At 37.4% G+C, this 26,871-nt stretch overlaps 3 protein-coding genes, 1 long non-coding RNA gene and 1 pseudogene across 6 annotated transcripts; 4 read left to right on the plus strand and 1 right to left on the minus strand.

The window, feature by feature from the left end:
- Positions 1-469: 469 nt before the first annotated feature.
- LOC104732238 (uncharacterized) lies at positions 470-2,038 on the minus strand. The gene is made up of 5 exons (XR_002034512.2): positions 1,641-2,038; positions 1,491-1,549; positions 1,314-1,395; positions 1,142-1,208; positions 470-749 (listed from the first exon to the last, which is right to left on the minus strand). It is a non-coding gene; the product is annotated as an uncharacterized LOC104732238 (long non-coding RNA).
- Positions 2,039-3,628: 1,590 nt separating this feature from the next.
- On the plus strand, positions 3,629-5,212 carry LOC104732239 (plant UBX domain-containing protein 16 pseudogene; annotated as a pseudogene). The gene has a single exon (XR_015574012.1). The product of XR_015574012.1 is annotated as a plant UBX domain-containing protein 16 pseudogene (transcript).
- A 1,184-nt stretch (positions 5,213-6,396) lies between these two features.
- On the plus strand, positions 6,397-9,732 carry LOC104732240 (DUF21 domain-containing protein At4g14240). Its single transcript, XM_010451777.2, has 12 exons — positions 6,397-6,961; positions 7,078-7,154; positions 7,242-7,325; positions 7,420-7,533; positions 7,784-7,867; positions 7,975-8,046; positions 8,134-8,201; positions 8,342-8,429; positions 8,521-8,594; positions 8,702-9,097; positions 9,181-9,262; positions 9,344-9,732. Exons 1-12 carry the CDS (start codon positions 6,718-6,720, stop codon positions 9,440-9,442), a joined length of 1,482 nt encoding a protein of 493 aa, XP_010450079.1. The 5' UTR covers positions 6,397-6,717; the 3' UTR covers positions 9,443-9,732.
- Positions 9,733-10,448: 716 nt separating this feature from the next.
- On the plus strand, positions 10,449-13,043 carry LOC104732241 (DUF21 domain-containing protein At4g14230). The gene is made up of 8 exons (XM_010451778.3): positions 10,449-10,927; positions 11,015-11,091; positions 11,175-11,258; positions 11,343-11,680; positions 11,892-11,979; positions 12,073-12,146; positions 12,245-12,728; positions 12,811-13,043. The coding sequence occupies exons 1-8, from the start codon at positions 10,684-10,686 to the stop codon at positions 12,850-12,852; spliced, it is 1,431 nt and encodes a 476-aa protein (XP_010450080.2). The 5' UTR covers positions 10,449-10,683; the 3' UTR covers positions 12,853-13,043.
- An 8,250-nt stretch (positions 13,044-21,293) lies between these two features.
- LOC104732243 (potassium transporter 9-like) lies at positions 21,294-25,051 on the plus strand. Of its 2 annotated transcripts, XM_010451779.3 has the most exons (9): positions 21,294-21,574; positions 22,071-22,296; positions 22,381-22,626; positions 22,705-22,755; positions 22,851-23,111; positions 23,213-23,380; positions 23,476-23,730; positions 23,801-24,323; positions 24,411-25,051. In XM_010451779.3, the coding sequence occupies exons 1-9, from the start codon at positions 21,443-21,445 to the stop codon at positions 24,928-24,930; spliced, it is 2,382 nt and encodes a 793-aa protein (XP_010450081.1). In that variant the 5' UTR covers positions 21,294-21,442; the 3' UTR covers positions 24,931-25,051. The 2 variants fall into 2 exon arrangements, with proteins under 2 accessions (XP_010450081.1, XP_019089356.1); XM_019233811.2 differs by having other exon boundaries at positions 21,324-21,574; positions 22,381-22,755.
- Positions 25,052-26,871: the final 1,820 nt, after the last annotated feature.

Below are 26,871 nucleotides of genomic sequence, written 5' to 3' on the forward strand. Positions count from 1 at the left end.
CATAATACAATTGTTTACCAGATACTTATGAGCCACTTAATTGGTATAAGTAATAATAAAAAGAGCAAATCCACATAGATCTAAATACAATTAAATACATACAATCGATTATGAAAAAATACTATCGAATCAGAACCCCCGTCATTGGTCTCATAATTATGCTCATATTTAAAGCAGATTAGTGACAAATTTACGAAGAGTCCAAGCAAATAAAAAACAAATAATGATCGTAAACCATTTTCACTTGATAAGAATAGCGGATAAATCGATCATTTGTTTGATGCATCTTCATAACGATAAAAATCTAGAATATACATTTTGCTGAAAATATCTATATTTATATATATATATATATATATTTTGTCAACCAAACATTCTATATTTATATATTTATTTTTGTGCAAAACTGAAAATATCTATATAAGAAGGAAATGTAAAAAAAAATTTGGTTTTGTGGGCCTATAGTTACTAAAGTCCAAACTACAAATAATTTAAGTTAATAAGGTCCAAATAACAAATTAATTAGGTCCAAATAACAAATGAATACATGTGTCAGATATACACATACCAAGTGTCATCTCCTTAGCAAAAGTTGAGGAAAACCTTCTCATATTATATAAGATTTCTACAGTTACTTTCAGAGTTGACCAGGACACAATACTTGAAACACTATTCTACCTGTATCTTATTTCGCAGGAGGCAGCTTGATATTAAAAACAAAGTCTTCGTTCCATTTTGGCTCTTTAGTCCTGCCAATAAAGTAGACTGTTAATCACCAAGTTAATTTATACCAGTAACTGAGGATCTGATATTTAACAGTCAATAAAACATATAAATTTCAAAGGCTCCTAACTTTTAGACAAAAAAAAACTAAGCAAGGCTGAGGGCTATGACACTTGTACAAGTTCAAAAGTAAAATTTAAGTTTTACAGGAAATCATGAAATGATGGGTTTAAGAAGCAAGCTAGATTTGTATAACATATCTAACTAGAAACTCGGACAGAATAAGGCTGCATCTGAACACTTCCACTATGATCAGGCCAAGATTGTATGTATCTAGTTAAGTAACTTCATAAATCTAGCTAAAAAAATGCGATCCTCCAAAGTGAAAATTCAGTAAAGCAAAAGAGACTTGACTTGCCCCCATTTGGTTTTGCTTTTAGCAACCTGACCATCCAAGTCCATCACCACATAAGGATCAATCGTTCCTTGAAAAGCAAAAACCAATAATAACAACTTCAGTAGAGGTAAAAAAGAACAAACAATAGACATGGTACTAAGTTCATTGCTTCAAGAAACGTAAAAACACACACCCACGGATCCAAGGCAGGAAAATCAAATCCTCTTTTAAGTTTTATAAACAATTGTCCATCATACACCTCCCTTACAAATGACCTGTGAAACAAGTATAATTTCAACTCTAACAATATCTAAAAAAAAAACTCTTAAAAGCAACAAAGTCTCAAAAACCAAAAGAGAGCTTCACATACTCAGAAAGGTAAAGAGTATTACAACCAGCCGCATTAACCTCTCGTTTCCCGATTTTTTCCTGAGAGAATCAAACAGAACAAAAATCATAATCAGATTAAATCAACCTCAGAGTAGGAGGAGCAAAGTTTCGCCTGAAATTGAAGTTTTACCGGAGATGAAGCGTAGGCTTCGAAGGCAAAACCGGCGACGACAACGGCGAGATTGATATCGAACGAAGGCCGTTCCTCTTTCTCAGCAAAACTCACTTCCTCCTTCGTGTCCGATTAAGCGAAGCAACGGAACGAATTAGCTTTAGCTCCTCTGACTCTAAAACTATCACGGGAACTGAATTTTCCGGGTAAGTGGCAGGCGCGGGGAGTGAAGATAGGAGGAGAGTAGCGAAGACGGTGTTTAGGACGGAGGAAGTGAACGGAGCAGTGTAATTGGAGAGAAGTCATCGGTACAGAAGAGGAATTCGAGAAATTTGGAGAAGAAGTTGCTTGAGGATTTGCTTTCTTCTAGAGATTTCTTTGGAGCGGATTTGTCTTGATCTACGATATTGATACCATTAACGGTTTCATTTTACACTTGATTAAATTAGTGAAATTTAATAATTAAGATTTTAATTTTAAAAAATAAAAACAATAATAAGTCCAACATTTTTAAAAACAATAATATCGCTGGGGAAGTATTTAAAAGAAAAAAAAATTGGATATTATAAATCTATTTGAAAGTAATATTTTAATTTAAGAGCATGTGCTACTAATAAAATAAAAATTATTTAAAAAGGAGAAAATAATAAGTACAGTTAAAACTACAAAAATATTACACATAAAATGTTAGTAAAAACACAACCATCAAAATAAGAACAAACAAATATTGTTTATGAATTATGATAAAAACTATTATGGCATAGAGACAACTCTAAAAAATAATTATAGAATAAAAAGTCATACTACAAAATGATTTTGCCAAAAATATTGTTTAATGTATTATTAATATAAGATATTTTGTGAAGAATGATAAAGAATTGGAACTATCATAATAGTTATTAATATTTATATCACTAGTGAAATTCAATTATGAAAAAGTAGACTTAAGTGAGAATATCGAACAAATTAAATAATTGTAATTATTTATGCAAATTTTTAATAAAATAATTATTAATATAAAACATATTTAATCTCTAGTGAAACGTATCAAGGAAAATTATAGTAAAAATACATAACTTTTAAAAATAAAATAAATATAAACTATTGAAAATACATATTTTCCAAAGTTAATATTCAAATTATTTAGATATATATTGGATATAATTATTCAAATTATTTTGATTTAACATAAAACAGAAAATATGTTTCAACAAACATTGATTGTGTTAGTTCAAAAGACATGAATAATGAACATATACAACTCTTAAAATGAAAAATACGGATGAAATAAAGTGAATAAAATATGGTGAAAAGATATATATTTACAATAAACAGACGCAATCGTATAAATTATTTTTAAAATATTATAACTTATTTTTTTTAAAGAAAATATATAATAGAAAAATCACAACTGTTGTTGACATTTATTCAATTTGCTATTATTATATAGATTAGATTTGATGCTATTATATTTACAACTATTAATAATTAAAATAATCAAAAGTTACAATAAATAAATATGGTGAATTGCAAAAAATTATAGGTTCTCATCAAATCTCATTTAAATAAATATACATGTAACTGTAAAACATATACAGAAAAGTAATCAAAAGTTTAAAACACATAATTAAACAAATCAACTTAAATACACTTAAAGTAGTTAACTTTAAAGATTAACAAAATAACACACGTCTTACCAAAAAAAACTAAAATAACACACTTAAATTAAATACTAATCAATTGTATTGTAGTTTTTTTTTGTCAACAATTGTAAAGTAGTTAACTTTAAAGATTTGTGTATATCTATAAAAAAAAATTGGAAAATATTGATTACACCAATTTTAAATAACACACTTAAATTAAATACTAATCAATTGTAAAGTAGTAAACTTTAAAGATTTTTGTATATCTATAAAAAAACAAAAGGAAAATATTGATTACACAATTCAAAAAAAACTTTAAAGATTTGTGTATATCCAAAAAAAAAAAAAAAAAAAAAAACCGAAAAGAAAATTTTCCTTTTCCTTAGAATCAGAGGAAGCAACCCTAAAGAAATTGTTTCTCCGCCTCTCTCGCTCTCTCTCTATATATATTAAACTTTTCTATATCCCTTCTTCAGTTCCTTTTTTTTCCCTAGACGTATTTGTTTCTCTCTGAGCAAGCAACAATGGAGCCATCTTTTTCGAACCAAGAGAGAGTGCTAACAACAAGGGAACAGCTTGACGGAACGATGGATCTCTGGCAGGATCAACTGATCTCGTCTTTCCTGGAGATCGCTGTCGGTCAGACCACAGAAACCGCAAGGGGATTCTTACAGACATCAGGTTGGAACATTAATGAAGCCATCGACCTCTTTCTGATCACCAACAACAACAATTCTGATTCTTTCACTTATCACGACAATCATGAAGTCCAGGACAGGGCAACATCAGGAACGTATGATAGTTCAAACTCTGATGAAGATAGTTCAAACTCTGACGAAGAATCAGACTCGGATTTGTCTTCCTCGTATTCTCCTCCTTCATATATACTTCAAGAGGGTTATTTTGAAGATATGAAGTCTTTCTCAAGTGAAAAGAATCGATGGTTGATAGTGAATCTCCAGTCCAGGACGGAGTCAGCTTCTCATACACTTAATGAAGATGTATGGTCAAACTACGTGATTGCTCGAGCAGTTGAGTCCAACTTCATCTTATGGCAGGTCTATAATGACACAATCGAAGGTCAGAAAATCTCTAGTTTCTACAAGATCGAATCTGCTCCTCCTGTGGTGCTTGTAATCGATCCCATCACTGGCCAGAAGATGGGTATGTGGAGCGGCGTGATTGAATATGACAGTCTTTACGAGGAATTGATGAAGTTTACGGACGCTGGTCCTCAGGAATACATTGCTTCTCTGATAAGGAACATGCGGACGGAAACTACAGAGACTTGTTTGTCAAGCAACATCGCCTATGAAACCCCTGCTCCTTCCTGGGGTGAAGAATTTGAAGGAAAGGAGGATACTTGGTCATCAAGTAACAACAATAACAATCAAGTTGCGGATCCTTCTTTGGAGCAAGAATATGAAGATGAAGACGCGTGGGAGACTCGGTCGTCATGTAGCAACAACAGTGATGACTTCGTGCCTCCTTTTATTGGGGAAGAATATGCAGAGTCTGATGAGGCTTGTTTAGAGTTCCCAGTTTTGACTGAAGAGCCAAAGGGAGACTGTGATCCAAGCGTTTTGTGTAGTCTGTGCATTCGATTTCCAGATGGGAGGAGAAAGCCGAGGAAGTTTCTGAAGAGCGAACCGATTCAGCTTCTCTGGTCTTTCTGTTATTCTAACATGGATGAATCTGAGAAAAAGGCTTTCAAGCTGGTGCAGGCGATTCCCGGTGCTTCCAAGACTCTAGATTATGGAGCTGACACCACGTTCGACCAATCTGGGCTCGCTAATTCGATGATCTCGGTTACTTGGGAATGAAGCTTTCACGGTTTGAGTTTATCGGATATGGTGGTGCTGAGTTGTTCCTTCTTTAGTCTTTCTAAGTTCATTGTGAAGAAACAGTAACCTTTTTAATAATACATACATTCTTTTGTTCGGGTCATGTTCTACTATGCAACTTAAGCAACACAAATCACTCTTCCGAATCACTTTAATGGCCCAACAAGTTAAGGTATATCTTGGCTTTGAAATCGCAAAGAGGATCATAAATTTTGAATTTTTGATGCGAATAGTCAATTGCTAGCTCACGTTAGTGTGATACTTCGCATTCTGTTTAGAGCAAAATATCAATACGTGTGTAGTTTTAGTATCTTAACACAATTAACAAATTAATATTTAGATTCACCTAAACTTATTTCTTTTGGGATTCAGAAGGGTTTCATTTTATTAAAGACAAATGTTTTTATATATTTGATATGTTCTTTATGGTAGCGTTCCGTTGATGATGAAGAACCAAATTGTTATGTACCAACAAATTTAATTTTATATACTTATATAAGATATTTTATGGGGTTATCGTCTGGGTCACAGAAATGAGAAAGACATCCAAAAGGTTCATACGGATTTATGAACTCCTTTGATTAAGAATATTATGAAACATGTGAATTTTTCAATACTGAAAAATGATTAAGACTATTTTTCTTGAACACTATAATAGGGCGAACGACTTATTGGGTCCAAAACATAGAAATATGGGACCAATAATTTAAAGTGCCAGATAAATTATTAATCTTTTATAGTTTATATTTACATACGATTTTAGTAGATATTATTGTATTTATCAAAAAAAAAAAAAAACATAAATATTTTGAAATGTTCAAAGAGTTTCATTATGAAGTACTAAATCATCATCACAAAACAATTACAAAACTCCTTTCATCAACTTTTGGAGGAAACTATTTGTATGTATACTATATATTTTTTTTATATAAAAATCTATGTCAAAAAAATTGTTCAAGAAATGAAATAGATTCCATTCGAAAATAGAAAATATCTTATTTTATAAAGAAAGAACTAAATCATCCTTTCCCAAACTAAAGGGTGCTATGAGATTTTAGCTCCTTTACAATTGACAACCTAAATAACGCTTCTTTGCGATACCATCTTTGATTAACAATATAAATTGGTCATTACTTGGAAGAACTTCATTAGAGAGAACAGTTTAAAGTCTCATTACAAACATATATAAATCACACAAAAAAAAAACAATTAAATTAAATAGTAACAAAAAAACAAAAACAAAACATGTTGCTTGTAAAAGATTCTTCTATGAGATCATAAATCTCTGTGGACACGCTACAATTTTAACGTTTGTGGTTGTGGGAAATAGGGAGCTTCATAACGCCAACAAAATTAAAGGGGTCTTCTTAACATAATGATGAAACTTTGAGGGTCTAAATTCAATTTCCTCAAAACATTTTTGCCGTTTTGTTATACAAAAATTGTACTGAACTGAATCCGCGACATGTTGGTGAGATCCAACGAATTATAAAATTATCAAAAAAGGGGCCAAAAGGAAAAAGGGGTCGTGTGACCAGAGAATCACATATTCATCGTGACGATTCTAATCGAATCATCATCAGCTCTGTATCCGAGGTAGAAGGAAAGATGCATCTGATTAATGCGGTGGCGGCGGCGAGGATGTTATCCGGACTCGGACAAGCCAACAGTAACGGCGGTGAAGCGATCCCGTTTGGATCGTTTGAGTGGATCACTTACGCCGGAATCTCTTGTTTCCTCGTTCTCTTCGCCGGAATCATGTCTGGGCTCACTTTGGGGCTTATGTCTCTTGGCCTTGTCGAGCTTGAGATTCTTCAGCGTAGTGGTACAGCTAACGAGAAGAAACAAGCCGGTGATGATTATTTGAATTCGTCTTCCTTACTTCCTTCTTCTTTCTCGACTCAATTAATTTCTTCCTTATTTGGAATTTGATTTTCTGATTTGTGATTCTGTTTGAAATTATTTCAGCTGCGATTTTTCCGGTTGTTCAGAAACAGCATCAGCTATTAGTGACACTGCTTCTCTGTAATGCTATGGCTATGGAGGTAATCGTCTCTTAGCTTTTGATTCTACAGCTCTTGTGTGAGATTGATTGATAGACTTAGTTGATGAATTTGTGGAACTTTTGGCAGGGGTTACCTATATATTTGGATAAGTTATTCAATGAATACGTTGCGATTATTCTTTCGGTCACATTTGTTCTTGCTTTCGGTGAGGTATGTGTTTTTAGTTTTTTGCTGAATCTAAGTTTATGGTTTGTCTATCAAGGATTTGAATGATTTTTCAACATTTTTGTTTTCGCTGTTTAAGGTTATTCCTCAAGCGATATGCACCAGGTATGGACTTGCGGTTGGAGCAAATTTTGTCTGGCTTGTCCGCATTTTAATGACGCTATGCTACCCTATTGCTTTTCCTATTGGAAAGGTAAATCTTAAGAGTGTTTGGTCAAGAATGGTTATTGTTGTATTTCTCCCTGTGAAAGGTTTATCATCAAGTGGAAATTAATTTATCTTTCATTTGATTCTGTCTATCTGTGAGCAATTGATGGGTTTTTCTTTGATGTATTTTGTATCTGTTCTTTTGGCTATTGGTATATGCTTGTTCTTGTTATATACAATGAGTTCCATATTTCAAGTTTGCTTTCGGTTAACTTTTTTTTAACGCTTATGGTTAGATCTTAGATTTGGTGCTGGGACACAATGACGCTTTATTTAGGCGGGCTCAGTTGAAAGCTCTTGTATCCATTCATAGCCAAGAGGTATTAGAGACTGTGAAGATGCTGACTACTTTGTTTCCTTCCTCACGACCTTTTGGAACTTTGGATTTACTAATTTGGTTACTTTGTTTCTCTGTCAATGTTTTTAGGCTGGCAAGGGAGGTGAACTTACTCATGATGAGACCACAATCATTAGTGGAGCTCTTGATTTGACTGAGAAGGTATTTGCTTGACTTTCTAGAATTTCAGAATCATGGCTTGATCTGTGTAGAGATATTATCATGCAAAAGTGGTATTTAATTTGACAGACTGCACAAGAAGCAATGACACCAATTGAATCGACTTTCTCCTTGGATGTAAATTCAAAGTTGGATTGGTAAGTTTTGGTTCTCAGCTGTCTTACTTGCCTGAAAGATTTTAGTATTTTACTTGTTGTCTCAGTCGTTTCTGCAGCTACTTTCAGGTCATATTCAACTTTGTATCTCATATTGCATTCTGTAATAATTAATCTCTTAGGGAAGCTATGGGTAAGATTCTGGCACGAGGCCATAGCCGTGTTCCTGTCTACTCTGGTAATCCAAAAAATGTTATCGGACTTCTTTTGGTAATGTCATTGACTCTTACTTTGCATGGTTCCATGCTTGTTTATCTCATGCGTTGACAAACTCTAATCAGGAAATTCTTCCTTCTTCTAGGTGAAGAGTCTACTTACAGTTCGCCCTGAAACAGAGACCCTTGTCAGTGCAGTTTGTATACGTCGAATTCCAAGGTATTGCCATTACTAATGTTCCCTCCAGTCTTTTCCATTTTGTTTCGACAAGTATCTTTCTGTAAAATGAAGTTTCGCTTGTTGATGTTATAATGTTGCTACAATAGGGTTCCAGCTGATATGCCTCTGTATGATATACTCAATGAGTTTCAAAAGGGAAGTAGTCACATGGCTGCAGTTGTGAAGGTTAAGGGGAAAAACAGAGTTCCTCCTTCAACTTTGCTTGAAGAGAATACTGATGAAAGCAATGACTCCGATTTGACTGCACCTCTGTTACTAAAACGAGAAGGAAACCACGACAATGTCATTGTTACCATTGACAAGGCTAATGGACAATCGTTCTTTCCAAACAACGAGAGTGGACCACACGGGTTCTCACATACTTCAGAGGCTATAGAAGATGGCGAGGTAATAGGTATCATCACTTTGGAAGATGTGTTTGAAGAACTTTTGCAAGAAGAAATTGTGGATGAAACAGATGAATATGTTGACGTACATAAAAGGTTAGGCTAATATACTCTTAACTCTATGGCATAATATCTTATGCAACAATGTTTGAGCCGCTGAATTTTTTTCTCTCTTGCAGGATCCGAGTAGCAGCAGCAGCGGCTGCCTCGTCAATAGCGAGAGCTCCTTCAAGCCGGAAATTGCTGGCACAAAAGGGAACTGTAAGTTAGCACTCTTTTGTTCTTTCTTGTTGTGCGTTGTGCAGGAGAGAAAGTTAGAATTGTTGTAACTTGTATCTGCAGGGAGGACAAAATAAGCAAGGGCAGCCGATAAAAGGTTCAGGGCAGGAACAAGATAAACTGCTTGGAACTATTGCCGAGCCGATTCGAAGAAACAACTGATGTTGCGTGCAGCGTGCTTGCTTGAGGAGCCAAAAGCTCTGTGGCGGTATAAAAAAACAAAAGAGGGAAAATAGAATAACTTAAAAGATCCAAGTCTTCTGTTCCGTTGATAACGTATACATTATCCATCATGTTTATTTTTATACATAAAAAAAAAAGTCAGCAGAAGCAATGATTAGTCCCAAATTTTTGAAGATGTTTTGTTTCCTACGGATACATAATGTATTCTACAAAAAATACGTACAGTTTGTAATTGACTGACTCCATAACTTAATTCTTTTTTCGTAGAATGCTGCAGTAGCAATGAATAGCTAGCTTTATGGTCACAAGACTTCCGTCGGCGCTAATTTTGTAATAGCAATAGTTCTGAAACAATGCGTCAAAAAATTCTCCGTCCATTGTTAATCTTTGATATACAAAAACAAAATCTTCAACTTATTATTACAAAAAAAATCATCAATAGCTTTGTCAAATTATTTTACTAATAAATTTTCATCTTTTCATTGATTTGGTCGAATTAAGTTTGATTAACGTTAGATCTACTTTAGCTGAATCAACACAAAACTGAAAATTTATTGTTCGATAGTAAAATAAAATTTTGGCCAAAACAAATAAATGAGAATTTTATCGATTGTTTTCTGTTTTTTTTTTTTTTAAATAATAATATTAGAATCTATAAACCATTTACGATGCAGATGAATCAACAAGACTTATATAGTAGAGGGGGCCCTAGAGTAGAGTGGTTTATGCTAATATTGTTCTGTTTTTTTCTTTTTGATAACATGCTAATATTGTTTATGTGTCATTATCCGAATTCAAACTCAACTATAAAATGTTGTTGGGAAAAAAACTCCTAGATGAAAGCACAACCATACATTTGCAAAGATATACAATAACATACCAGTTAGAAAATGAAAGAAACAAAAGAATCATTTAAAAATTCAGGATATTCTCTAAAGGGTATTTGTCAGTTTGTATATATGCTAATTCCTACACCATAAAAAAAGAAAAGTAAAGGGGTCAATTTAAAACATGAGTAAATATTGGGGACTAGTAATAAAAAGAAAAAAAGAAAAATCAAAATTTTGCTGTTTATCCAAAGAATTCAAAATTGTACAAAAACCCGACCCCATTAGGTCGCCGACGAGAGGTTACAAAATCAGAGAGGGGGAGAAAATATCTAAAAAGGCGTAGGAGATTGCAAAACAACAGATAGAGACGAACGAAGAAGGTCTTCAAAGATGCATCCGATTAATGCGGTGGTTGCGGCGAGGATGTTGGCCGGAATCTCGCAATCTAACACCGTGGGAAGCGAAGCCATCCCGTTCGGATCGTTGGAGTGGATCACTTACGCCGGAATCTCTTGTTTCCTCGTCCTCTTCGCCGGAATTATGTCTGGTCTCACTTTGGGTCTCATGTCTCTAGGTCTCGTCGAGCTCGAGATCCTCCAACGCAGTGGTACTCCAAAAGAGAAGAAACAATCAGGTAATTGACTTATTAGGAATCGCTGCTTAGATAGTTAGATTGAATCAATTGATTTGGATTTTGGTTGTGAATGGGGTTTTATTTCAGCTGCGATTTTTCCGGTTGTTCAGAAACAGCATCAGCTTTTGGTAACTCTGCTTCTGTTCAATGCTCTTGCTATGGAGGTAATCATCTTAACCTTTTAAGCTCGCTATGATGATGAAATTGAAACCATGGTCTAAAGAGGATTCAATTGTTGAATTTGCAGGGGCTTCCTATATACTTGGATAAGATATTCAATGAGTATGTTGCTATTATTCTATCCGTCACTTTCGTGCTCTTCGTCGGAGAGGTTTGTTTGGTTTGCTCTTCTGCCTCCAAGGTTTTGCTAGGTTTATCAAGGCTTCCCAGTGATTTTAACATTGTTTGTATTTAGGTTATACCTCAAGCTATATGTACGAGGTATGGATTGGCAGTGGGAGCTAATTTGGTATGGCTTGTCCGTATCTTAATGGTTCTCTCGTATCCGATATCTTTTCCTATTGCAAAGATGTTGGATTGGGTACTTGGACACGGTGACCCTTTATTTAGGCGAGCTCAGTTAAAAGCTCTTGTATCCATTCACGGTGAAGCTGCTGGTAAAGGAGGTGAACTTACACATGATGAGACCACGATCATTAGTGGAGCACTTGATTTGACTGAGAAGACTGCTCAAGAAGCCATGACGCCAATTGAATCAACTTTTTCCTTGGATATAAATTCAAAGTTGGATAGGTGAGTGTGGTTCTTAACTGTTGTATCGTGAACCTTTATCCTGTTATCACGATGTTCATCTATTGGTGCACCGGGTTATGTAGGTTAATGTATATTGTTATTTGTATTTTTGATTCTGAAACTGGAGCATGGCAATCAGTTTTGTAACTATCTCTATATAACATATCTGACTCCGTATCCTTGACTATTTTGCTTGGGATTAATCTCCTAGGGAAGCTATGGATAAGATTCAAGCACGAGGTCACAGCCGCGTTCCTGTCTACTCTGAAAATCCAAAAAATGTTGTCGGACTTCTCTTGGTAGGTGTTTTTGACCTTTTTTCCGATGTTATGATTTCCATGTTTCAATGGTAGCTTATGCAAACTCTAATCAGGAATTCTTCTGTATTCTAGGTGAAGAGTCTCCTTACAGTTCGCCCTGAAACAGGGACTCTTGTCAGCGCTGTTGGTATACGCCGAATTCCAAGGTCTTGCCATTATTATTTTGCTTGCTATCTTTTCCATATTCCTTCCTTTAGCATCTCTATGAACAACGATGTTCCTTTTGTGATAAATTATTAAACAGGGTTCCGGCTGATATGCCTCTGTATGATATACTGAATGAGTTTCAAAAAGGGAGCAGTCACATGGCTGCAGTTGTGAAGGTTAAGGGGAAAAGCAAAGGTCCTCCTTCGACTGTGCTTGAAGACACTGTGCTTGAAGACAATAGTGGTAAATCCGAGTTGACTGCACCTCTGTTACTGAAGCGAGAAGGAAGCAACGACAGTGTCATTGTCCGCATCGACAAGGCTAATGGGCAATCATTCATCAGCGATGCCGGCAGACATGGGTTTTCGCATACTTCAGAGGAGATTGAAGATGGAGACGTAGTCGGTATCATCACATTGGAAGATGTGTTTGAAGAACTTCTGCAGGAGGAGATTGTGGATGAAACAGATGAGTATATAGACGTGCATAAAAGGATTCGGGTGGCGACTGTAGCAGCAGTGGCCATTTCATCATTAGCTAGAGCACCTTCAGGCCGGAGGTTACTGGCCCAAAAGGGAACTGTAAGTAACACACCTCTTGCAAACGAAATGGTTAAGTGGAAAAATCTGTAGAGATAAGAACTGGGTTTTTATTTTTTTGCAGGGAGGACCAAAAACGCCGAAGGCATCTTCTACTTCTAAATAGGATGACAAACTGATCGCAACCATGACCGATGCTTTTCAAGGAAACAATTGATGATTTCAGGTGGGTGCTGTTGAGTTTTTGCTTGAGATGTGGGAAATAAATAAAGGCAATTTTGAGCACCTTCTCTTTCACTGTTTAATGTAAAATACGTACATGTCGATATAATCTACAATTCTTTCAACTTTCTTTTACTCCGAGTTTATTCTTTTGTATATCCTTGTTAGATTCTTCACTGCCCTACTATAGTACTTACTCATATTATTATTAAACCATATCTATTGCTCATGTGCAATTTCTTGGGGGAAAAGATTGTACCAGTACTAGCAGACGTAGTAGGAACCCACTATGCACTTTGTTAAATAAAATAAACTCAGTTCTAAAGGCTTTTGGGAGACCATAAAAGGCGGCTAATGCTCATGATGAAGAGAGAGTATTGGTCACCGGCGGTTTGGACAAAGGACTTAACGTAAGAATCCATAGACCAAAGTGAATGTTACTGTTTCGAGATATATTCTCATGAGATTCTCTTGTATCGTGCCAGAACATTGAGATTTGAGATGGCTGGAAGTAAATATAAATAACGTAGACCAATCATCAGATTCCGTGTTTGGAACTCGTTAAACCAATTATCACTGATGAAAACCAGGAAAAAAAATAGTTTTTCCCTTAAAAACCCATTAACCGCTGTGGCTGCTAATACGCTCCACTTAACCTAACAAGCACCACTAAATCGTAGAGGTTGTTTGACAAGTTTAAATAGGGGACTGAACTAATCACCGGAACACCAAACTAAACAAGAAAACAAAGATGGATGTAATTAGTTTGAAAAAAAAGATAGAGAAAGCCAGGATGAAGAAGAAGAAGAAGATGAAGAATTTGAAGGAGAACAAATTGCTTGTAAGCATCAAGGTGGTAGGGAGTACTGGACCCATCCGTTTTGTTGTCAATGAAGATGAAACAGTCACAAATGTTATAGATATTACTCTGAGATACTATGCTCGCCAAGGAAGACTTCCTATTTTCTCTTCTCATTTCACCCCTTCTTTCCTACTTTACACTCCTTACTCTCCTAATCAGCGTGAGATATACAGTTCTTTAATATAAGTCTGTCTTTTGCATTTCGATCTTATAAATGATGATTACAATACTTTAACATATTAACGTAAACATGTTGGAATATATTTTATAAATATAAAAACAAAAATTGAACTTTGCTTGGAAGGATTAACTACGCCAAATCAGTATGATCAACGACTGGTCTTGTGTTTAAAGAGATTGCATGCATGTTTTATGTCCAAGATTTCATAGTTAACCAAAAGAATATATTTAAAGAGGCACATTACATTAACGTCATTGCTTTATATATATTGTAGCACTGAATCCATGCACAAAAATCGGGTCGACGTTGTCCATGAACTTCAAGATGTGTAAAAATCCAGAAGCTGAGAACCTTGAAGTTGCTGCGGACACAGCCGGAAAGATTAATAGGATGTGGAGGGTGTGGCTGAAAAACTCTCTGGGCTTAATGCGCCCATTACTAACATAGTTTCCATGGTTTTGTTCGTTCCGCATTTGCTGGTGACAACGATCAATGACTATATATATGAAAAATCTTTCAAAAGAGGGTTCTTCCCGTATACAACCTAAATCATTTTAAGATACAAAAATTTACACATTGTAAATCATCTCCATTAAAGTATCATTCCAATTTTATAATGAAGTTTTTGATTAAAAGAAAAAGAAAAAGTATACAATTTTTAGTCTAATCTATATATACATTTTCCAAGTACATTTAGCAAATAAATCATGAAGTTACCACCTATTTACAAGACTGCCATTAACATTAAATAATTATATATTATAATTTACAATTTATTAAATTATGATAGGGTTTTCAATTTTTTTGTAAACAATTATTCTCCCATAATCCCAACTTTCCAAAAAATCGGAATCACTACTATTAGCATGAAATACTAATTTGTTAATTAATTAAATAACTATAATTTTTCTTAAATTTGAAAAAGTTTATTCCTAATCAAAGTAATAATAATTTTACGGGTTAAAGTCATTAAATCTGTTACGGGTCAGACTTTATATGGTGGGTTAACACATATTATCACGTTTTCACCATTAAAACAAAACAAGAATTGAATTAGTAAAATGTTCACATATCCTAATCATTTAAACTCAAGCGGGACATATGGGTGCAGGTACTATATACTCCCATGGGGTCATGGGTTTTGTAGGATAATTTTTTGCGGGTTAAAGTAAAAAAATCTGTTCCAGAACCGATCTGACATTACGGGTTCGAACTAACACTAAAAATATTAATTTATTTCATATATTTTAGATTTTTAACTCACAAAATAATTAATCATTCTACGAAAGTCGCGGAAGTATATACATGTTCGCAACCATTTTAGTACATACATTTTATTAATTTTTAATGGTATAAATCTTTTAACTTATAAAGTATAGATAAAATAAATAAAAAAAATCTTTTAACTTATAAAGAAAAAATAAATAATATTAATGATAATTATTTCAAAAATAAATGTACATATATTTACTAAAAAAATATTTAAATGTTTTAGAACAGAATAAAAACAAAAATAGTGTTAATAATTAATAGGCGTACGGAAAGGATGTGAGTTAGTGGGATTATTTAAGCATCTTCCACTCTAGTAATTTCTTGACATATACCACTCGAAACAAGAGTTTAGGTAATTGCAATTTGGTTTCATGTAAAATCACCTTTGAGTCCCTATCCAACGTTGAGTTAAATTATGTTCTTAGCAGTGGAGGTTACTATCTTCGCTCACCATGGATCTAGCAAAGACGATGTTCTCTAATAAACTAACGCTCTATATATAAAATTAAACTGCACGATAAATTCCAAAAGTCCGTACCAATGAATTAAGGGATATATAATATGAAAACTTAAATGCTACTTCCACATGTAACCCATACATAACTTGCTATTGTAAATTTGCAATTGTACTTGGAATTATTAACCTAATAAAAAAGGTTAGAGATTATTTAGTTAATTAATACAAAATAGTTGTTTACGTACTATGAGACAGCAAGAAGTGTGCCCCAAAAAAAAAAAAAAGAGAGAGAGCAAGAAAATGCAACTGCGTCATAGTACGTAAACAACTATTTTTATTATTTTTAATGTCATTCTGAAAAAATAGCTGACATTGCTCTACCTCTCAGTAAGTCAGATATATTAAGGAGTGATTAACGTGATATGATTTGATTACAATCTTAGATTAGAATCTCTGTTTATGTAAAGTGTATATTTCTTCATAACTCTCCTAGAATACCCTAGCTCATCGACACTCATGTATATATATCACTTCTCTGTAAATCAATAAGATCATCGAGTCATATAATCTTTAATATGGTATCAGAGCAGGCTTAATATCAAAAATATTTTTTTTTTTTTTTTTTTTCCCTCTGTTCTTCTTCTTCTCCGTTTTATCACATCTTTTCTTTATTCTTTTCTCTATGTCTTCAGCCTCTTCTCCTACGATGACCGATACTATCGTTACCAACAACCAAACTCTTCTTCACGTCAATATGACGAACGTGACCAAACTCACTCAAACCAACTTTCTCATGTGGAAGCTTCAAGTTCGGGCTTTGGTCGATGGCCATGGTCTCATTGGGCATCTGGATGGTTCTTGCCAGATCCCGCCGTCCACTATCACCACCAACGATGTCGTCTCTGAAAATCCTGCTTATGTGGCATGGAAGCGACAAGACCAGTTGGTTTATAGTGCCCTCCTTGGCTCTATTTCCCTGACTGTACAACCTCTCCTTTCTCGCACGACCATGGCTTCGGAGATTTGGAGTACCTTGGCAGACACGTTTGCCAAACCCAGCCGTGGTCACGTTCAACAAATAAAGGACCAACTGAAGGCATGGACCAAGGGCAATCGCACGATTGATGAGTATCTCCAAGGGCTTACTACACGGTTTGATACTCTTGCTAGCTTGGGAAAACCCTTGGAGCACGATGACCAGATCGAAATCATCCTTGACGGATTACCGGAAGATTATCGTCCTGTCATCGACCAGATTGAAGCTCGTGATGTCTCTCCCACAATTGCGTATGTTCACGAGCGTTTACGTAACCGTGAAGCTAAACTTCTGTCCAAAGCGGCTCCGTCCATCCATCCTGTCACGGCAAATGTTGCTATGCAGCGGCACAACAATAACTCTAGGGGTGGTTCCTCCAACCGAAATCGCTCCAACAACAACAACTCCACCCAGTCCGCCTCCCACAATTCATCCTCGCGATCTGATCAACGGTCGTACCGTCCGTATCTCGGCAAATGTCAGTACTGCAATGTTCAAGGACACTCTGCTCGTCGTTGTCCTCAACTTCAGCACCTTTCGTCCTCCTCTGGCCTCCAACAGCGTACTCTTTCACTCCTTGGCAGCCTCGGGCGAATCTTGCTCTAGGTTCAAGTCTCAATCCTGAAGATTGGATGCTTGACAGTGGTGCAACACACCATATTACCTCGGACTTGCGCAATCTTGCTCTTCATCAGCCTTACTCTGGTGATGATGCTGTCGTCATTGGTGATGGCTCAGGTTTGAAGATTACTCACAAGGGTTTAGCTACACTTCCTACTGATACTCGATCTCTTTCTTTACAAGATGTTTTATATGTGCCTCTTATTCATAAGAATCTCGTATCTGTGTATCGCCTTTGCAATTCTAATAATGTTTCGGTGTCATTCTTTCCGGCTGCGTTTCAGGTGAGGGATCTGACCACGGGGGGCCTATTGCTCCAAGGAAAGACTAAAGATGGGTTGTATGAGTGGCCAGTGACGAGATCTCAAGTACAGGCTCTTTATGCTTCACCAACCTCTAAAGGGTCTCTCTCCGCTTGGCATGCTCGTCTTGGACACCCTTCCTCCGCTTCCTTAAACACTATTATTTCAAAGTTTTCTTTGCCTATTTCATCTTCTACTTCTAAATCCTTGTCTTGTTCGGATTGTTTGCTTAATAAAACACATAAACTACCTTTTTCAACATCTACCCTTCACTCCACAAAGCCCCTTCAATATCTCTTTTCCGATGTATGGACTTCACCTATATTATCTCATGACAACTGCAAATACTACCTTATATTTGTTGATCATTACACTCGATATACTTGGTTCTACCCCCTCAAACAAAAGTCGGATGTCAAACCTACCTTTATTGCCTTCAAAGCCTTGGTTGAGAATCGTTTTCAAACCCGCATACAAACTCTATACTCGGATAATGGAGGCGAATACGTAGCTCTTCGTGCCTATCTCACCACTCATGGGATTGAGCATTACACAACTCCACCACATACACCGGAGCTCAACGGATTATCCGAACGCAAACATAGACATATTGTGGAGACAGGCCTTGCTCTTCTATCACGTGCGTCCATGCCTACCACTTATTGGCCGTTTGCCTGCTCCACAGCCATATATCTCATCAATCGGCTACCAACCTCGGTATTGCAACAGCGGTCTCCATTTGAAAAATTGTTTGATGTTGCTCCTAACTATGATAAACTGCGTGTTTTTGGATGTATCTGTTACCCGTGGTTACGACCGTATGCGTTGAACAAACTGGATCATCGATCCAGGCCGTGTGTTTTCCTTGGTTATTCGGCATCTCAAAGTGCATATCACTGTCTCGATCTCAGCACAGGACGGCTCTATGTTTCACGGCATGTTCAGTTCGTTGAAACTGAATTTCCCTTTGCTTGTTCTGCCTCTGCGGTTGAAGACTTGTCTCACTCGGTCTCAACTCCATCTTTGGTCACTCCTCTACACTCTCCGCTACTGTCTACCCCCGTTGGTCTGCTTCCTCACCCTCCATCGTCTTCTCCATTGACTTCTCCGGTGTCGTCATCTCAGGTACGTTCCTCTACATCTCTCTCTCCAACCCCGATAATTCCTCTTGAGCCTACTGCTCTTACTCAAAATGGGCCGCAACCCACGGCCCAGCAACACTCACCTACAAACGATCCAGCCCGACAACACCATTTCAATGTCCAAACACTAAATATCCCCATTCAGCCTCAACCTAATGTCCAAATTGATCTCCCAAATCCAAATCAGCCCAACAAAACAACCACGACCACATTGACCCCGTCACCATCGACCGATACTCTGTCTTCCTCTTCATCGTCATCACTACCGGCGCCAACTCCGACTTCGGTTTCATCATCTCCCTCGTCGTCGTCATCATCTCCCTCTCGGTCTCACTCCCTTACGTCTGCAACAACAACCCCTGTTTCGTCGTCTCCCTCTCTGTCTTCTCCGTCGTCTCAACCTCTGCCGGCACCGCCGCCACCTCCCATTCGTCACTCCATGGCGACCAGATCAAAGTTAGGCATCCGCAAACCAAATAAAAAGTATGCTTTGGCGGCTAAACTTGCTTCCTCACAACCCCGGACAGCGCTACAGGCCCTTCAAGACGAACGTTGGCGACGAGCAGTCACGGATGAGATCAACGCACAACTTCGCAATCGGACTTGGGATTTAGTCCCAAAACCGTCACACCCGGTAACCATAGTGGGTTGTCGATGGTTTTTCACTACAAAATACAACACGGATGGAACGGTTAACCGCTACAAGGCACGTCTTGTCGCCAAGGGGTACAATCAGCAATCCGGAATTGATTATGAGGATACTTTCAGTCCCGTCGTAAAGTCTACAACCATCTGTGTCGTTCTAGGTGTTGCGGTTGCGCGTGATTGGCCTATTCGTCAGCTCGATGTGAACAATGCCTTCCTTCAAGGGACTCTGTCCGAGGAAGTGTACATGTCTCAACCGCCAGGGTTCGTTGATATTGACAGACCCGATTTTGTTTGCAAACTTAATAAAGCGATTTACAGATTAAAACAAGCACCGCGGGCCTGGTACTTGGAGTTAAAAACGTATTTGCTTACTGCTGGCTTCATTAACTCGGTTGCTGATACTTCCCTATTTATTCTTCGCCGTGGAACGTCCATTGTCTATTTATTAGTCTATGTTGATGACATATTGGTCACAGGAAATGATAAAGCTCTGCTTCTTAAAACTCTCACGAGTTTGGCAGATAGGTTCTCGGTTAAGGATCATGAAGACTTAACGTACTTCCTCGGCATTGAAGCTTCTCGAGATTCCTCTAGTATGTATCTGACTCAACGAAGGTATATCCTTGATTTATTGACTAAGACGAAGATGCTTCATGCAAAACCAGTGTGTACTCCGATGGCAACGACACCCAGTCTTACGATTCACTCCGGTTCTCTGCTCCCTGATCCGACTGAGTTTCGAAGTGTCGTGGGTAGCCTCCAGTATTTGGCTTTTACACGGCCAGATATCTCCTTCGCTGTCAACCGGTTGTCGCAGTACATGCATCGTCCAACAGACTTACATTGGCAGGCGGCTAAGAGGGTGCTTCGTTACTTGTGTGGAACACCTTCGCATGGCATTCTCCTCAAGCGTCGGACACCACTAACTCTCCATGCATACTCCGATACAGATTGGGGAGGTGATAAGGTTGACATGGTCTCTACAAATGCCTACATTGTGTATCTTGGAGGAAATCCTATCTCCTGGTCATCTAAGAAACAAAAGGGCGTTGCGCGTTCCTCAACGGAAGCAGAGTACAAGGCAGTTGCTAATGCTTCCTCCGAGCTCATTTGGGTATGCTCATTGTTGACTGAACTCGGCATCATATTATCAGCTGCTCCAACGGTCTACTGTGACAATGTAGGTGCAACGTATTTATGTGCAAACCCTGTTTTTCATTCCCGTATGAAGCACATAGCTATCGACTATCATTTTATCCGGCAACAGGTTCAGAATGGCACTCTGCGTGTGGTTCATGTCTCGACTAAGGATCAACTAGCAGACGTACTCACCAAACCACTCTCGACTGCCGTCTTCACTAACTTCATTTCCAAGATTGGAGTTATGCAAAGCCCCTCCATCTTGAGGGGGCGTATTAAAGAGTGATCAACGTGATATGATTTGATTACAATCTTAGATTAGAATCTCTGTTTATGTAAAGTGTATATTTCTTCATAACTCTCCTAGAATACCCTAGCTCATCGACACTCATGTATATATATCATTTCTCTGTAAATCAATAAGATCATCGAGTCATATAATCTTTAATAAGATATACATATCCACTTTTAATGTCAGCGTCATCAAAACCTCATATTTGTCAATATTTTATTCTTTTGATAAATGTATTTGTCAATCAATATTGGAAACAAAGAATTATACCACTACATATTTTAATAAAAGAAGTACGTACGTAGATAGAACATGGTTTACTGACAAATGATAATTTATTATTTTCCAATCCGTGTTCTCTTCGCGTAATCTTTATAGTAATTGATTGAGATTTGGTTGTTTATTATACTATTATGAGTTTCACATACTTATATGTTTGAGCGGTCTATAAAAAAGAGGGTCTTTTCAAAAGTTCGGTATGTTTTTTTTCAGTTCCACCAAGAAAAAAGTGAAAAAAAAAGTAGTCGAGAGTCGTTTCAACTGTGGTCTCATCTCAGTTTGAGCAATTTCTCTGAAACAAAATGGCGGAAATCGGAGAAACAGATGAAACGATTGAGGGGAGAAACGTAGGAGCCATGTGGGATCTAGAGCAGAAACTTGATCAGCCCATGGATGAAGAAGCTCATAAACTCAAGAACATGCACAGAGAAAAGGTAAGTAATAGTCATCACATCTCCTTCTTCTTAAGTTTAGTTTCTGGTTCTTCGTCGAGAATTTAGAGTATCATCTACATTTATTTTTCTCAAACTATATTTCATAATCTCAAAGTGACATGAACAGTCAGATATATTCAGGCTTGAGATTAGAGAAAGTTCTGGCTTTGGTTTTCCTTCTCCGGATATTTACTTAGTTCCCATTTGACTTTAAAAAAAAAAAAAAAAAAAATTATAGTATATGAGTATAAGATGAGATCAAGGTAAATCAAATGCTTAGCATTAGAAATCTCACATCGGAAGTGTGGTGAGATCTAGAGTAATATATGGGGACTTAGGGACATGTGCCAATCCACCCGTGTGTAACTTAACACTTAGGGAAGGGTGTGATATAGATTCTATTAGACTAAGTTCATAAGTATTCAATCATATAGGTTTGAGAAAAAAATAAAGTTGTGTCTTTTTCATCTTCTTCTTGTGTGTGTCTTGTCTTCAGGGTTTGTCAACGTTGATGCTTCTAAGGTTGGCCTTCCAGAGTCTAGGGATAGTCTATGGTGACTTAGGGACTTCTCCCTTGTATGTGTTCTACAATACGTTCCCTGAAGGAATAAAAGACACCGAGGATGTGATCGGAGCGGTTTCTTTAATCATTTATTCGCTCTTGCTAATCCCTCTAATCAAGTATGTCTTCATTGTCTGCAAAGCGAATGACAATGGTCAAGGTAAAACCGTGCTCTCGTAGGTACGTTTGAAACGAGTAAAAAAACCCTGGTTCAGCTGGTCCTAATATCAAAGCATGTGTACAGGTGGGACACTAGCTATTTACTCGCTGCTTTGCAGACAAGGTAAACTGAAACTTGTGCCAGACCAGCAACCCAGCGATGAGGAGCTCACGACATATAGTCGTAGTTTATTGCCTGAAGGGTCTTTGGCTGCAAAAACAATGAACTGGTTGGAGAAAAAAGATTCTAGGAAAAGAGCGCTTCTGATTATTGTTCTTGTGGGGACTTGTATGACGATTGGTGATGGCATTTTTACCCCGGCTATCTCGGGTAGGTCTCTCTCTATGCTTTGTGTTTCTTGGACTACAAGGATGACATATTTAGTTAACAACATCATTCTGCTTTCAGTTCTTTCAGCTACTGGTGGGATCAAAGTAAACAATCCAGAGATGAGCAGCGGTAACAATATTTGCACATTATGTTTTTTTTTTTCTTTTACTGGTTTTTGTTGTTCATCCGTCAATCAATCATTGCTAAGTTTCTTTTTGTTCCAGAGACCGTTGTGATCGTATCCGTTCTTATTTTGGTGGCTCTGTTTAGTATGCAACACTATGGTACGGACAAAGTTGCATGGCTCTTCGCACCTATTGTGTGTATTTGGTTACTCTTAATTGGAGGCACCGGGCTATACAACGTCTTCAAATACGATACTAGTGTTCTCAAAGCATTCTCCCCCACATATGTTTATACGTACTTCAGAAGAAGAGGGCGAGATGGTTGGGTTTCGCTTGGCGGAATTTTGCTCAGCATAACAGGTTACCTTCCTTTCTCCTTAGACTTGAAAAGGTATTTACCGAGGTTTTCGAAAAGCCTATATGCCTTCTTCTTTGTTGTTTAACCTAAACAAAAAATGTAGGGACTGAAGCACTATACGACGACATTGCTTATTTCCCACTACTAGCTATACAGCTTGCCTTTGCGTTTTTCGTGTTTCCTTGTCTACTTTTAGCATATTGCGGCCAAGCTGCATACCTTATGAAAAACAAGGAACATTATGCAGAAGCGTTCTATGAATCTATCCCAAGTTCGTCCTAAACCATTTTTAGTATATTATTGATATGAAGTATATATTAGTGATCGCACAAACACTAAGCTATGTTTTGCTTTGACTCTCCACAGATAGTATATATTGGCCAATGTTTATAGTCGCGACAGGAGCTGCGATTGTTGGAAGCCAAGCTACGATATCAGGGACATATTCGATCATCAAGCAGGCCGTGGCTCATGGGTGTTTTCCTCAAGTCAAAGTCGTTCATACTTCAAAGAAGTTCCTCGGTCAGATCTATAGTCCTGATATCAACTGGATACTCATGATCGGTTGCATAGCTGTCACTGCTAGATTCAAGAATCAAAATCAAATAGGGAACGCATATGGTAAGATGTTCATTTTACACAGTCTTGATATAACCGTTGGATGACTGTCTTGGTATATTGGTGAAAATAGGGACCGCGGTTGCAATCGTAATGCTTGTGACCACATTCCTTATGGTGTTGGTTATGTTACTCGTGTGGCGGTGCCATTGGATCCTTGTCCTCATATTTACCGTACTCTCCCTCGTAGTGGAAGGTGCATACTTTTCGGCTGTGCTTTTAAAGATTAATCAAGGAGGATGGGTTCCTCTTGTCGTCGCCGCTATCTTTCTTCTTGTAATGTTGATATGGCATTATGTGAAAATCAAGAGATATGAGTTCCAGGTGCATAGCAAAGTGTCAATGAGCTGGATCCTCGGCCTCGGCCCCAGCCTTGGACTTGTCCGGGTCCCAGGGGTGGGGTTGGTCTATTCAGAACTAGCAAGTGGTGTTCCTCACATCTTTTCCCATTTCATCACTAACCTCCCCGCTATTCACTCAGCCGTAGTCTTTGTCTGTGTCAAGTACCTCCCCGTCTATACGGTCCCGGAAGAAGAAAGGTTTCTCGTGAAGAGAATCGGATCCAAGACACTACGAATGTTTCGTTGTGTCGCCAGGTACTTTCATGTCTTCTTCTTTTTTTCTTCTTTTGGTTTATGTGGCTTGTAAGACACTGAACTCATCCTCAACCATCGTACGTGTAGATATGGTTACAAAGATCTACACAAGAAAGACGATGATTTCGAGACTAAGCTGTTTAACAATCTATTCTCTTTCATCCGAATTGAAAGAATGATGGAGCCAGTTTCAAACTCAAGCAACAGCAGTCGTACTTACATTTGCAGCCAGACGCATCAGTCTAGAGAAGATTTGATCAACAGAAACAACATAGATATGCTATCTTCCATCGTGGACTATACGACATCAACATTGGACATGATCATCCCCCTTGATTCCCCTAGTAACGCTTTCAGTTTAAGCCAGGAGAACACGGTTGAGGAAGATACAAACGAGATGGAGTTTCTAAAGAATTGTAGAGCCTCAGGGGTTGTTCATATTCTAGGAAACACTATCGTGAAAGCAAGAAGAGGTTCATCGCTTCCCAAGAAGATTGCCATTGATTATGTTTATGCGTTTCTTAAGAAGATTTGTAGGGGGAACAATGTCATCTTCAATGTTCCTCATGAGTCCCTTTTGAACGTTGGACAAGTCTTTTATGTCTAGGGACTTTCTTTTGTTTTGTTTTATGGGGTAGCTATCAGATTTTCAAAAGCGAGAATCTCATTTGAATCCCCAGTGCGTTCAACTAATATAATGATAGCTAGTCTCATTTTGGTTCTGTTTCCTTTTTGGTTTCTTCTTGTTCTTTCTTTGTGCCCATTGCAAGTTCAGCAAGTAGAATGAAATAATTTGAATCGCACTGTAAAAAGCGAGAGAGGAACAATAATTAATCACACGATTATATATAACGGAAACATAAACTAACTGATTATATACATTTAGATATCCATATACACTACATAAGAAAGTTTACTAGTTCCAATGTTTCCATACACAATTAATCACAAAGTTTGTTCTTTTGTAAAAATTAATCACAAAAGTCATTGGCTAGAAACGTGTAATATATCTCTAAACCCTAAAAAAACAAAGACCGTGAACCGTGTAACCGTGTAACCGTGTTAAGTTTATGATTGGGTCTGGTCCCCCATTGATACGTACGAATATTTTGTCTTCTTGAAGGAAGTTTTAATTAATTTACAACAGTAAAGTAGTATTATAATTAGAAGAGTACGTACAAATGAAGTGGCATTGTAACGCCCCGAACCGTTCTATGACCATTGATTCGGTCGAGGGACGAAAGCTGCAGATTTCCCGACCGGTCTTCTCTGGTATAACTTCACCCGCAACCGAGGTTACTTAGGCTTTGCAACCCCGCGATCTGGTGCGTTGTGTTAACCCGGACAAGGCCGAGTATCATTTGCAACTTGCCATGTTTTCCTGAAAACCGAATATATTACTTTAACAAAATATTACATTGTAAATAAATCATTAAAGCAATATATAAAGATAGTCGGAAAGTTTTACAGTAATTGTTTACGAAAAATATAGGGTTTTACAAAAACACAAGAAAAACCCTATCCGGTACCCTAACATTTGCTCCAGCTCTAGACTCACTTAGGCTTTCCTGCAAGACCAAAATAATATCATGAGTAATCTAAGATTACTCAGTGAGCCTGGGTACCCCTTTCTCCTAAACAGGATTCTACTTTCTCCAACCCAACTACCCCGGTAAGCAAAGAAAACAAGCAAGTAAAACAAACTTAGCAAGTTATCAAAGCTACGCAACAGAAACATTAGCGGAAGCAATTTAAACCACACACAAGCGAGAGAGGGTAGATCAATACGACTCGACTCGACGATCTAGACTCGCTATACACATCTCAAGACGACTAAAGAACACTTTAGACTCTTAACTCATACACGACTCGCAAGGACAATCTAGAATAAAACAAGGGACACTTGAAATACTCTAGACTCCTTCACCTATCAACCAAACAAAGACATCTAGAATACTACAAGGATCGCTTGAAATACCCTAGACTCTTTTCACCTAAGGGCCCTCGATAATCTGTTCTATTCCATACCATCCCCATGCCGAGACCACAAAGGTCAACAGCAATGAGCCCGCACTTATGCTACATCGTCATGTAGTGATCACGCTAGTAGCTAGCTAGCCGTGACAGTGTCACGCGTGAGTGGTCGTCGGGAACTCACGCGTGGCTACCGCTTTTGGAACAGAAGATCGACTCACTATTCTAGGTAAGACTCGAGAAACAAAATTCAAGAGGCTAAGCTAAAATAAGAACACACAACAATAATTTGAGCTATGATAAATCAAGCACAATAGCAAGAAATCAAGCAAGAATACAACATGCAATAATCAACAAGGAGCAAGAAACACAAATCAAGCAACTTAAGATTATTCTACATGCATGCAACCAAATTAAGCAACTTAAGCAAAATTAATGCAACAAGTTCTAATATGCATGCAACCAAATTGCTTTAACCGTTTTAAATCCTTAAGTCCAAATTACGCATGCAAGGCCATTTGATTTAAACTCTTAAATCCTCTTAGTCCAATTAAACATGCAAGTTCATTTGAGT

The sequence above is a fragment of the Camelina sativa genome, chromosome 12 (assembly GCF_030686135.1).
Source record: "Camelina sativa cultivar CO46 ecotype springtype chromosome 12, ASM3068613v1".
Lineage (NCBI taxonomy): Eukaryota > Viridiplantae > Streptophyta > Magnoliopsida > Brassicales > Brassicaceae > Camelina > Camelina sativa.

What these genes read in the sequence shown, in the direction of transcription:
- LOC104732240 (XM_010451777.2), top strand. Translation starts at nt 6,718, where the DNA reads ATGCATCTGATTAATGCGGTGGCGGCGGCGAGGATGTTATCCGGACTC. An exon ending in TAACGAGAAGAAACAAGCCG is followed by an intron (nt 6,962 to 7,077) that starts GTGATGATTATT and finishes AAATTATTTCAG; the next exon opens with CTGCGATTTTTCCGGTTGTT. An exon ending in TTGTTCTTGCTTTCGGTGAG is followed by an intron (nt 7,326 to 7,419) that starts GTATGTGTTTTT and finishes TCGCTGTTTAAG; the next exon opens with GTTATTCCTCAAGCGATATG.
- LOC104732241 (XM_010451778.3), top strand. Translation starts at nt 10,684, where the DNA reads ATGCATCCGATTAATGCGGTGGTTGCGGCGAGGATGTTGGCCGGAATC. An exon ending in TCGTGCTCTTCGTCGGAGAG is followed by an intron (nt 11,259 to 11,342) that starts GTTTGTTTGGTT and finishes GTTTGTATTTAG; the next exon opens with GTTATACCTCAAGCTATATG. An exon ending in ATAAATTCAAAGTTGGATAG is followed by an intron (nt 11,681 to 11,891) that starts GTGAGTGTGGTT and finishes TTAATCTCCTAG; the next exon opens with GGAAGCTATGGATAAGATTC.
- LOC104732243 (XM_019233811.2), top strand. Translation starts at nt 21,443, where the DNA reads ATGGCGGAAATCGGAGAAACAGATGAAACGATTGAGGGGAGAAACGTA. An exon ending in AATTTTGCTCAGCATAACAG is followed by an intron (nt 23,112 to 23,212) that starts GTTACCTTCCTT and finishes CAAAAAATGTAG; the next exon opens with GGACTGAAGCACTATACGAC. An exon ending in TCAAATAGGGAACGCATATG is followed by an intron (nt 23,731 to 23,800) that starts GTAAGATGTTCA and finishes TGGTGAAAATAG; the next exon opens with GGACCGCGGTTGCAATCGTA.